The following is a 12,345-nucleotide window of genomic DNA, read 5'->3' as shown; positions in this document are numbered from 1 at the left end:
TGATCTGCAGGGTTTATAAAACAAATCACACTCAAGATACTCATAAATGCATGAGATGGTGACTTTTTCTTAAATCTTCGAAATTTCAAATGGAACTTTGTGGTATAACCAGACACTGGAAGTGAACAATGCCTGAAGGGCAAATCATTTTCCAATTACTCGTTGAAGAGTTTTGATGCTGTGTCGATAGTGTTGCACTTTCCTGGATAATTGGTGATGGGCCAGGGGGTATGAATCTTGGCAAAATACTGGGAGTAATCAGGAGTCTAGCCTAATCATTATCCAGTGCTATGCCATATTTGCCAAAAGTGTGGCACTTGGGCAGCTTGGCAAAACCACTGGGCAGCCAATTACAATACCAACTGAGGACCACTTCCTGACTTGAGGGGCTGCTGCACCAGTTTCTGTTGTCATATAAATGCAGCTTCTAAACCCCACCAATCTCTCAAGTTTCTGGCACCCCCCAACCCATCATTGAGATGCCCTATCCTCAGCAGCCACTGGAGGAGAGGCTGTTAATTTGCCATCCATCTGATTGGACCAGAAGCTCTTGAGACTAGACTGCATCCTAAATTGGATAGTAGGCCCAGCTGCAGTCTCTTAACTGGTCACTATTGGTAGCGTGCAGCCTTGGGTCCCATTGCCTGAAGGAAGATCAGCTCCCACTTAACAGTCTCAATAAGACTTGATCAGATGTTCATAAAATTTCAATCACAAATTACAGATTTTTTTCCTGTGTCAAGCAGTCTCTAATTCAGTTGATATTGTTCAGAATGGCACTTCCATGAGATGCATTCAGAAAGTTGCTGCCACATAATCTTACAAGAATTTCTGTCTCTCCAGCAATTCTGTTTTTGCATTGTTTGGGATGAAGCAGAATTTAACTTACTCTCTGATCACTGCAATTGTTCCTGGAGAAGTACAATTTCCATCTGCAATATAGTTGGGGCTGTGGGGGTTTCCATACCTGCAATTCATCAAAACGCACAAATTAAATCATTTCCAAAAAGCATATGCATCTGGCCATTTAAAATGAACCCTTGCAGACTAAGGATTTGGTATTTAAACCCTTGATAAGCTGATCTGCCACACTCCAGACGGATAACAGCAACTGGGAAGAGACAGAGCGTGCAAGGGAGACGTGGAAGGAAGCGGCAAACTCATTTCTTTAATATTTTATAATTTCTGACTGTGGTTACACATTGGATTGAACTTGCCGTCTGATGACTGCAAGTGCCCCTGGAAAACAATTATGATTTTCCTCATAGTTTAGACTATCACAGTTTCTGCACCAGCAATTGGTCAGGAAAAAAGTTATGAAAACAGTTGCATTGACATTTGGCTGTTATTAAAAGTGTCAGAGTAAACAAATGGAGGTTACAGGAATAGTTCTTAGGGTAGGCCAGATGGGCCAAATGGCCTCCTTCTGCACTGCAGGGATTCTATAATTGTAAGTCACTCTAGATGTATGACTGCAATGAATAATTTCCTTCAAAACCTTCATAGGAAGTTTACAGGACACCAAAAATGAGGCTGCAGCGGGTGCAGCAGAGATGATCCATTTTTTCAATATATTTATCCTTGTTTCATTGTCCAACAGTGCCAGATCAACCTTAACTCCAAGACCTAAATAATCATTCCATTGAAGGTATTGTGACGTTGCAATTTTTAAAATAGAAGCTTTCAAATCTCTAGGAATGATACAAATATTAAAGGCAACTAATAGCTTCTTTAATGTGACTGCTATAGTCAGGAAAAGTGTCCACTTTTGAAGATTCAAAACATTTTAAAAAATTCATTTTACAGGTTGTGAGCATTGCTGGGCCAGCATTTATTGCCCAGCTGTAACTGCCCTCCATTTCAGAGGCCATTTGAAAGTCAACCACAATCGCTGTGGATCCGGAGTCATGTAGGGCTCATCATATAAAGACAGAAGATTTCCTTCCCTAAAGGACATTGATGACCATGAAACCATTGTAGTAAAACCCATCTGGTTCACTAGATCGTTAATTCCAGATTTTTACTGAATTCAAATTTCACCATCTGCTGTGGTGGGATTTAAACCAGGATTCCCAGATTTTGTTCTGACTCTCTTGATTACTAACCAGTGATATCCACTGTGCCACTACCTCTCATATTTTATACATGATCCACCACCTCTCCTGCATTCTGATTGAAGCAGACTTGTTAGATTGAACTTACTCTCTGTTTACTGCATTCGTTTCTGAAGAATTTAGAATTCCATTTGAAGGGTCAAAGTTTCCGTACTTGTGATTTCTTACAAAGCATAAATCAAGTCATTTTAAACAAGCGCTTGCATCTAGGATTGTCTTCCAACCATGGAAAAGCCCTGAAGACTCAGGATTCAAAACTTCAAGCCTTGGTCTTGTTCATTGAAGCTCTTTCTATTAATTCCTATTTAACATTTTATAGCTTAGTGTTGAACTATTATCTTTGCTCAATATTCACATATGTGCCTTTGCTGCATTCACCTGTTTAACAGTGCCCAAATATTCATGAAAACATGTTTGGGGAAACAGAGGGAAGAGATGAGAAATGTCACCATTTTTAACATAGTGACATTTTCTATCTTAAAATCATAGACTCCACCGGTTAAGGACATTCAGGCTGTTATAGACCTGTGTAAGCTCTTGAAACTGCTATACGTAAACTCCACTCCTTCTACACGGCCATGCAATACTTTCCTTTTCAAGCATATTGTTACTAATACTTCCAACACCCTTGCAGACAGTGCAAACCAGATCACAAGCTCGTAGCTTTCAAGAAAAATCTTCTGTGGTTGTTTTGCCAATTTTAAGCTTTCCCAACCATAGCACATTTGGTAAACTCTTCTTCCCCAAATGCAGTTTGTTTCTCTAAAGTCAGAACACAAAGGTCATCAACTCAGTTGGGGCACACGGGCTAGCACCACTACTGAGTTGTGCACAGTGACCCCAACTGACCACTTGTGAAGCACAGTAAGTGTGGGGAACAGGACAAGGAGAAACCAGTCTTATCTCTGATGGCATTTAAAAAGTATTTTATGTGCCATTGCTGCAGAATGATTGTGATATCTTGCATATTTCAGTAATAAACAGGTTTGACCAACATCTCAGATTTTCTAATCAGGATTAGTTTTAAATATTCAATTTAGAAACTTGACATTGGGCACAACAACAAATTATTTTTTAATCCTCCAACCCTTCCAGACATTTACACATTCAGAATATTACCTGTTGCAGGTAGCTATAACCTACAAACAACAAGTCTCAGGAATGGTAATAAACTTTTAATACAGGTGTCTGGTCATCATGGCAAGGTCTGGTTGGACCACATTTGGAATATTGAAAGCAATTGTGGGCCCTACATCCAAGGAAGGATATACTGACCTTGAGGAGAGGGTCCAGAGGAGGTTCATGAGGATTATTTTGTGAATGAAAAGCTTGATGAATGAGAAACATTTACGACTCTGGGTCTGTACTCAAATGGAACTTATAAGGATGAGGGGGGAATCTCATTGAAACTTACAGAATTCTGAAAGGCCTGAATAGAGTGGATGAGAAGATGTTTCTATTTGTAAGAGACTGGGATCTGAGAGCACAGACTTAGGGCTGACCCTTTAGAACCAAGAAGAAGAGGAATTTCTTCTGCTAGAGGGTGGTGAATCTATGAAATTCGTTACCACAGAAGACCAGGTGTATTTAAGGCAAAGAATGATGGGTTTGGATTGGTAAGGAGATTAAAGGGGAAATGTGGTCGAGGAACATATCAGACATGATTGAAATGTGGGGCTGATTCAGTGGACTTAATGGTCTAATTTTGTTCCCATACCTCATGGTCAGGATGCTCAGTCCATGACCAGTGACTGTTGATATTTCCAGAAGATGAGCTTCAGATTAACAACATGAAAAATAACAACCTGACCAAAAAAATCCTTTCTACCACTGCCATTAAACAAAAGATGCCACTTAATTGTTCTCACCTGTCCAGCAAGAGTTCCAACACACGATCAGCAGTAGTGAAAGCTCTGTATGTTGAGAGGAATATGCTGATATAGCTGAAATCGTTGTTATCAAAAGCTGTAAATACATTTCCTACAAGCTTCCCTAAGGTCCCAGCCTTAATTGTGCGGACTCTACGCGTTTCAAACTGACTGACGGTGTGACCTGGAGGCACCTCGTTTCCTTCCACCTACAAGATGCAAAGATAAAAAAGGTCAATGCCACGCAAAAGTACAGCAACAAGAACATTCATTTCCATAACATTTTGCACTGTAGAGACATTACAAGATGCCTCACAGAAACATTATTAAATGAAATTGAGACCAAGTCTTGAAGAGAAATACTTGATCAGAAATATACATTTTTAAAGAGGAGTCTTTTACCAGTAGAGGTAAGGAAAACATGAGTTTTAGGAAGGAATTCCAGAGTTTAAGGATTTGGCATTTGAAGGCCTGGTCACCAATCACAGAATGAAACAAAATCAGGGATAAACAATAAGAGTGCATGCATTGCAAGGTTGGAAGTGGTTACAATGAAAGGGAGGCTGATTTTGTTCAATCTTATTTGACATTGACTGGTCATTTCATGTACTATGGAAACCATTTCATACAAAATAGTTAAAGCCAAAACATTATGTGCATGTGACTAGTTCACTGATAATTGGAGGAATTAGTGTACTGGAGCATGAAAAAATGCAGAGGGTAATCCCCAGTAGATGACAAAAGAGAAAGCTTCCCAACGGAACCAAACAAGAATGTTCCAAGTTCCAAAGCTGTCCAGCTGGAGCAGGACAAAGGGGTTCCACAATTAAACTCATGAGTGGGGAGGAGAAGAAAAAAGCCTCAGTTGGGCAGCAAGGTGTCAGGGAGGGATAATACCTTTGGTGGGGGAACACATCGCGTCCTTTTGGGGCTGTTTGTCCATCCTTTGTCCCCACCTGGCATGCAGCTCTCACCTGTGGGCTCCCTGTAGCTGTTTGCATGCGACAGCAGCCACACCCCGGGCAACGGCCTCGACAAGCCGGTAGCCGACGGGTCTCAACTCTCAGTGAGACAGGGAGATGTCTATCCCAGTATGTGAAGACAGAGTCCGGCGGATTGATCGGAAGAGACCAATGGAAGGTCCAACGGTCAAGAGGCGGTCTGTGCAAGCATCGTGGAACGCGAAGAGCACGACAAGACACAGAAGACGTCCTGGTCATCCACTGTGCCTAGTCCCACCTCCAGCTGTCTTGAGTCTTGTCTTGCCACTGGATCTTGATGGGAATTCGGAAGAGAGAGTGAGGCTGACACTGCACAACTCTCCCTCACTTTAATCAAAATCAAACGCTAGTTTCGACACCATCATCATCAACAGTGTCCTGTTTAACCCTTGAAGTCCTGTAGCGATGGGCAAGCGATGAAGCAGCAGGTATGGATACACTGGGAGCTGTAGTCACAGATGCGCACGCAGGCGGCTCAGGTCTAATGGTCGTTTTCTGCTGACCGAAGCAGCAGTGGAACTCGGCGACTACGTGGGCGGCTGAGCAGTCCTCTTCAGGAACGCACTACTCACCTCTGTAGGATGAGGAAGGGGCTAGAAAAGGTGCCCTAAACGTTTCCTGCTTCACTACACGCTGGCCAGTTTATCGCGGCTGGCGGGGATCCCATCTTGAGGTCGAACACACAAAATAAAATACAAGGTGACACCGCTCACCATTGGCTCTTGGGACATGTGCACGCTTTTGGACAACCCTACAGCAGACAGACCAGAGAGATGAACAGCCTTAGTTGCCAGAGAGCTTGCAAGGTACAACATTGACATTGCAGCCCTGAGCGAAACTCGTCTTGCCAACGTAGGTCAGTTGACTGAAACTGGAGGTGGATACACATTTTTCTGGAGTGGTTGCAGCAGTGATGAGCGTTGTGATGCTGGAGTTGGATTCGCCGTGAGGAGTCACCTTGTTTGGAAACTTGATAGTCTACCAAAGGGTGCGAGCGACCGGCTTATGACATTACAGCTTCTGCTACAGAACAGAAGTCAAGCCACCCTGATCAGCACCTATGCCCCCACAATGAACAACCCGGACGAGACGAAAGACAAGTTCTACGAAGAACTAGACGCCCTACTATCAGCAGTGAGCAGTACCGACAAGCTGATCTTGCTTGGCGATTTCAATGCAAGAGTAGGGTGTGACTCTGCAATCTGGCAGGGAGTCATTGGGAGGCATGGAGTGGGCAAGTGTAACAGTAACAGCCTACTCTTACTGAAGACCTGTGCAGCACACGACCTCATCACCAACACAACCTTCCGTCTGCCTATCCGTAACAAGGCCTTCTGGATGCACACCCCGACTCTAAGCATTGGCATCTTATCGACTATGTCATTGTCAGGAGAAAAGACAGGCAGGGTGTCAGACTAATGAAGGCCATGTGTGGTGCTGACTGCTGGACAGATCACAGGCTCATCGTCTCCAAAATGAGGCTCCGCATCAGACGCAAGAGGCGACCACAAGGAAGCAAGGTAATGAAAAGAGTCAACGCGGCCAAGCTAAAGAACCCCAGCATAGCTTCAGCACTGGCTGAAGACTTAGAAATCAAGCTTGCTGACCTACACCTCGCAGGCAGCGCTGGGGACGACTGGGAACACTTCAGGGATGATATCCATACATCTGCACTGAAGATGCTCAGACTGTCTACCCGCAAACAGCACGATTGGTTTGATGAGAATGATGAGGAGATACAGGCTCTACTTGTTGAAAAGCACCATCTTCATTGGGTCTGTCAGAACGACCCATCTTCAGCTGCCAAGAAAAATGCTTTTACCAGTGCTTGCAGGACAGTCCAGAATAAACTGTGTAAAATGCAGGATGCCTGGCTGAGCGCCAAGGGAGATAACATACAGGGATACGCTGACAGAAATGACTTGAAGCATTTCTATGAAGCCCTCAACACTCTCTATGGATCTCAATCTCTCGGGAGTTCCCCCCCTCCTCTGTACAGATGGTACATCTCTCATTACGGAGAAGGCTCAGATCCTGCAGTGATGGGCTGAACACTTTGAAGCCATCCTCAACTACCGTCATCTGTTAACGATAAGGAAATAGACAGGGTTCTCCAGGTTGATATCAACAGTGCCATGGATGACCCACCGGTAGTAGCTGAAGTCTCAAAAGCTGTCAGCCAGCTATCCAGCAGCAAAGCCCCAGGGGCAGATGTCATACCCGCAGAGATCTATAAAGCTGGTCCTGCACTTATTGAGAAGCTCACCGAGTTGTTCCTGTCCTTTTGGAAGCAAGGATCCATTCCTCAGGAACTTAAAGATGCTTCCATCATACACCTCTACAAGAGGAAGGGCAATCGGCAAGTATGCGACAACCACTGAGGAATCTCGCTGCTCTCCATCACAGGGAAAACCCTTGCAAGAGTCGTGCTAAATCGTCTGGTCACTCATTTGGAGCTGGGCCTGCTTCCAGAGTCACAGTGTGGCTTCCACAAAGGTTGTGGGACTACTGACATGATTTTTGCTGCGTGCCAACTTCAGGAGAAGTGTCAGGAGCAGAATCGCGAGCTCTACACAACCTTTGTTGACCTCGCGAAAGCCTTCGATACTGTAAGCCGACAAGGCCTGTGGAAGATCATGTCAAAGTTCGGCTGCCCTCCCAAATTCATTCAGATGGTACGCCAGTTCCATGATGGCCAGAGTACTGGATGGCGGAGAATCCTCTGAGGCATTCCCAGTCACCAATAGCATCAAACAGGGCTGTGTGCTCGCACCCACATTGTTCAGCATGATGTTTATTGCCATGCTGAATGATGCCTTCTAGGACAGTGTCGCTGGAATCAGCCTCAAGTACAGAGTGGTTGGGAAGCTCTTCAACCTGAGGAGACTTCAAGGTATTACCAAAGTGAAGGAGGCTGTTCTGAGAGATTTCCTCTTTGCCGATGACTGCGCCCTGTATGCTGGCGCAGAGCCAGAGATGCAAGTCAGTATGGACAAATATTCCACGGCTTGTGACAACTTTGGACTCACCATCAACATTAAAAAGACCAAAGTCATGCACCAACCTGGTCCTCATGCACCGTACACATAACCCATAATCACAATCAAAGGGCAGAGACTACAGGCAGTGGACCAGTTCACTTATCTTGGCAACACCCTCTCCCAAGCAGTGACTATTGATGCAGAAGTTAACTGCAGAATAGCAAAGGCAAGTTCTGCTTTTGGTAGACAGCGCTCCACTATATGGGAATGTCGAGGAATTAGCTCAGCAACAAAACTGAAGGTCTACAGCGCCATGGTGCTCACTACCCTCTTGTATGCCTGTGAAACATGGACTGTGTATCAAAGGCGTGCAAGACAGCTCAATCATTTCCACATGACTTGTCTTCGCAGAATATTACACATCCAATGGCAAGACAAAGTACCAGGTGCTGAAGTTCTCCCTAGAGCAAGTCTACCATCAGTCCACACACTGCTGATGAGAGTGCAGACCCGGTGGGCAGGTCATGTCATCCGTATGTCAGACGAGCGCATACCCAAGCAGCTCCTTTTTGGGAGAACTCTCTGCTGGAAAAAGCTCGCATGGAGGGCAGAAGAAACGTTTCAAAGACATGCTCAAAGCCTCCCTGAAGTCGCTTGACATTGACGTGACCACCTGGGAAACGCTGGCACAAAACCGCCCTACCTGGTGCTGCCTCATCCACAAAGGCTGTCAAGCTCACAAAGCAAGGTGTATTGCTGAGGCACAACTTAAGCGCAAGCTGTGCAAGTCCAGAGCCATGATGTGGAGATGCCAGCGTTGGACTGGGGCAAACACAGTAAGAAGTCTGCCAACACCAGGTTTAAGTCCAACCAATTTATTTGATAGTAAACTCACAAGCTTTCGAGGCTTGTGCGTTTACTATCAAATAAATCAGTTGGACTTAAACCTGGTGTTCTCAGACTTCTTACCAAGTCCAGAGCCACCAGCGCAACAACTACAGTGTCTACACAAGTCTGTCCAATATGTGCCAGGATATTCCGTGCCCAAATTGGCCTGATCAGTCATCTTCAGACACACCGCAACCAGCCTCAAAATGACTAATGGTGTTGAGGTCCTCATTGATGACGATGGACGAACAACAACAGAATTGGACCTGCTGCTGCACCCCCACCTGGTAAAATGGCCTGCTGGAACTCTATTTAAGCTCACACCTGTATGAGCTACCCATAGATATCTGGCTTGCTGTACCACATCCAGGAAGGGGAAATTTAAATAAAAAAATACTTTCCATGATTTACAATCATCTCCAGAATCCTTTTCACTTATTACATGCCCTTCATAACCCTGAAGGAAATTAGTTTGGAGGGGTGGGATTGAAGTGATGAGATGGAATGGAATAACAAGTCATCCAACTCACCAGCCACCTGCAAGTTTCAACATTAAATGTCCTTGGATAGTTCATCTCTCCATTTTCTATCAACTCTTCCTGGCTGGTTTTCAATTCAACAATTAACAAAAGAAGAACAATTCTAAATTTGAAATTTATTCTATATTTACTGCGCACTCCTAGAAGAGCTAGTACTGAAAGCCCTTTGGAGATGTTGTACATGCAGAGAGCAGTACTACTAACTTTCCTCATGGTCAAAACCAACTTTAGCCAGAATCGCACCAATTTCTTCAATTAGTAAATACTTTGCACCACCAGGTTAACCACAGATCAATTTGCCAGGAGTCAGCACATGTTCATTTCTGTAATGTGTACTATTCTGTTGTAAATCAATCTTGTACTTCATGGTGGCCCTGCAATCAGTCACTGTCTCACCGCTTGCGCCTCTCAGAAATGCAGGATCATACAACTTTTATTCCAATGAGCCACTTAGCTCCCAGCTGGTATTTATCCCACAAATGGATGTCAAGTTCTCAGTGGAAGACTAGAGACAATGGTGATGAACAGTCTCACCAACATGGAAAAATAAACTAATTGAAGAGGATGTTCCGGTCAACGGTGTCAAAGGGTTGAAGATGGGTCAAGAAACAAACTGTGGCAGGGAGAACGAATGCAATGTCACAGCAGTGTGGAAGCATCACCCATTTTAAGTACATTCTAACACATGCATTTGAGTGAGTTTGTCAAATTAGAGGATGTTCCAATTGTGCTCTTTCATTTTAACAGGGACACAGTTTATTGCTAGGCATCTCCCTTTGTGACTGTTCTGCTTGCCACCTCCCACCCTGACATTCCCCATGTGCCTTGACACTTGCAACTCATTTTGCTCCCTTGCTCTCACCATCCATGTCCCAAGCCCTTGCTTACAGTAGCAAAGGGAAGCATTGAGCAGGAGAATCAGGAGTGGCAGTGAGCTGACAGTGGGAAGCAGCAAGGAGGTAATTGAATTGTATTGAGAATCAAGAGTTGAGGATTTTTGAGCCAGTTAGGTTCAAGGCAGCCAATAGGCTTTTGAATGTACGTATTCCCGGTCAGGAACATAACCCACCCTTATTACATGTTTTCTTTTGGGGGATGGGGGGTGGGTGAAGAGCATGGAGGGAATGGTGGCAGTGTCAATGTCATTGGATTACTAATCCAGAGGCCTAGACGCATGCTGTAACGAACATGGGTTCCAATCCCATCAGAGCAGCTGATGGAATTTGAATTCACTTAAATCTAGGAGAGGAAAATCACCAATTGTATAGAAAACAATCTGGTTCATTATGTCCTTTAGGGAAGGAACTCTGCTACCCTCACCAGGTCTGACCTACATGAAACTTCAGGCCCACAGCAATGTGGTTCACTCATGACTATCCTGTCTAGCAAGCCTCTCGGGTCATCCATTTAAAATGGAGCAGAGGGTTGGAGAGTTTGCTTTTGATTTGAAACATGAGAATACAGTGAAAAATATTATTTCTTGTGCACTACACAGACAAAGCATACTACACAAAGTAGTAAGAAACTTACTGAAACGGGACTGATTGTGGACAAGTCCCCAGGACCGGATGAAATGCATCCCAGGGTTCTGAAGGAAATGGCAGAGGTGATAGTAGATGCCTTAGTGATTATATACCAAACTTCGCTGAATTCCGGGGAAGTGCCGGAAGATTGGAAAACGGCTAATGTTACGCCGCTGTTTAAAAAAGATAGCAGGCAAAAGGCAGGGAATTATAGGCCGGCTAGTTTAACGTCTGTAGTTGGAAAAATGCTTGAATCCGTCATCAAAGAAGAATTAGTGAGGCACCTAGAAAAGAATGGTTTGATAGAGCAGACGTAGTACAGATTTGTTAAGGGGAAGTCGTGTTTGATGAATTTATTGGATTTCTATGAGGACGTGACTAGTGCGGTAGACAGAGGGGAACTGGTAATCAAAGGGGTGAAAGATTACCAGGGGGTAAACATGGTACAGGAACCAAATGCCATCAGGCTTGAGGAGCTGAATACAGCTGTTGTGAAGTTGTACGAATGAAGTAATAGCATGATGGGAAAATTGGTCGACTATTTGGTACAAAATAAGGAAAACTGACTCCGCATAACCCTAGACATGAATAAGATTGGAGAAGGTCAAGACCTGATAAGGCTGACTCCGCATAACCTAGGGCTGTATGACTACGACAAGATAAGGTTAGGGATGAAGGAGTCACCAAGTTTCTTCTGTTCTATCAAAGGACAAGATAAAGGTATGACTGATGAGACAAAGAGTTCTAGGAGGTCAGCAAGTTGTACCATGATTTATGATATTGCTGATGATGCTACTACTGATTGAATTCCTGAATAAACTCTGGTCACACAAACTGATAATGATTTTGTCTAAATACTGAACTGATTCTATATGTAAGTGAGCACTTGAAAAGGAATTAGCAAGTCATAACAACGGCTCTCCAAACTCAAGTTACTGCCACTACTGCATGCAGTCTTTTGTAAATAAAGACTAGTTATTTGGTCGGAATGAATTTTGTTGAGCCCCTTTCTCGATCACAGTCAAGAAGCAGAAAAATTTCCACTTCAACACCGGGGTAGGCCAAAGTGATTTTCATTTGGCGCACTATTTTCAGGATTACATTGGGAGTTGTAAATGAGGAATAGCTCTATTGTTCATGGCTATTTCAGAGGAGCAGGACCCTGGAGTGCAAGGTAAAATCCAAGTGCTTTAAAGGAAACTACAATGGGATGAGGGAGGAGTTGGCCAAGGTAGACTGGGAGCAATAGCTTTATGATAGGACAAAGGAGGACTTTCAAAGTGCTCAGCAAAAGTATATATCAGTGATAAGGAAGGACTGTAGAAAAAGGGATAATCAGCCATGGATATCAAATGCAAAGAAAATGCATAAAGAGGAGCAAAGACTACTGGGAAACTAGAGGATTGGGAAATCTTTAAAACTCAACAGAAA

At 44.0% G+C, this 12,345-nt stretch overlaps 1 protein-coding gene across 1 annotated transcript in view; it reads right to left on the bottom strand.

Annotated features, from left to right (window-relative positions):
- Nucleotides 1-12,345, bottom strand: part of LOC145348583 (ral guanine nucleotide dissociation stimulator-like 1) — a 141,986-nt gene that overhangs the window by 94,830 nt on the left and 34,811 nt on the right. Inside the window, exons 3-4 of the mRNA XM_080196771.1 lie at nucleotides 3,983-4,191; nucleotides 890-967 (exon numbers count right to left, since the gene is read on the bottom strand). Of these exons, the coding sequence (XP_080052897.1) occupies nucleotides 890-967; nucleotides 3,983-4,191 (287 nt within the window). The remainder of the gene's footprint in view (nucleotides 1-889; nucleotides 968-3,982; nucleotides 4,192-12,345) is intronic.

Source organism: Carcharhinus amblyrhynchos, chromosome 9, assembly GCF_965287045.1.
Source record: "Carcharhinus amblyrhynchos chromosome 9, sCarAmb.v2.hapA, whole genome shotgun sequence".
Classification (NCBI taxonomy): Eukaryota; Metazoa; Chordata; class Chondrichthyes; order Carcharhiniformes; family Carcharhinidae; genus Carcharhinus; species Carcharhinus amblyrhynchos.
This window is presented reverse-complemented; position numbering and strand designations above follow the sequence as displayed.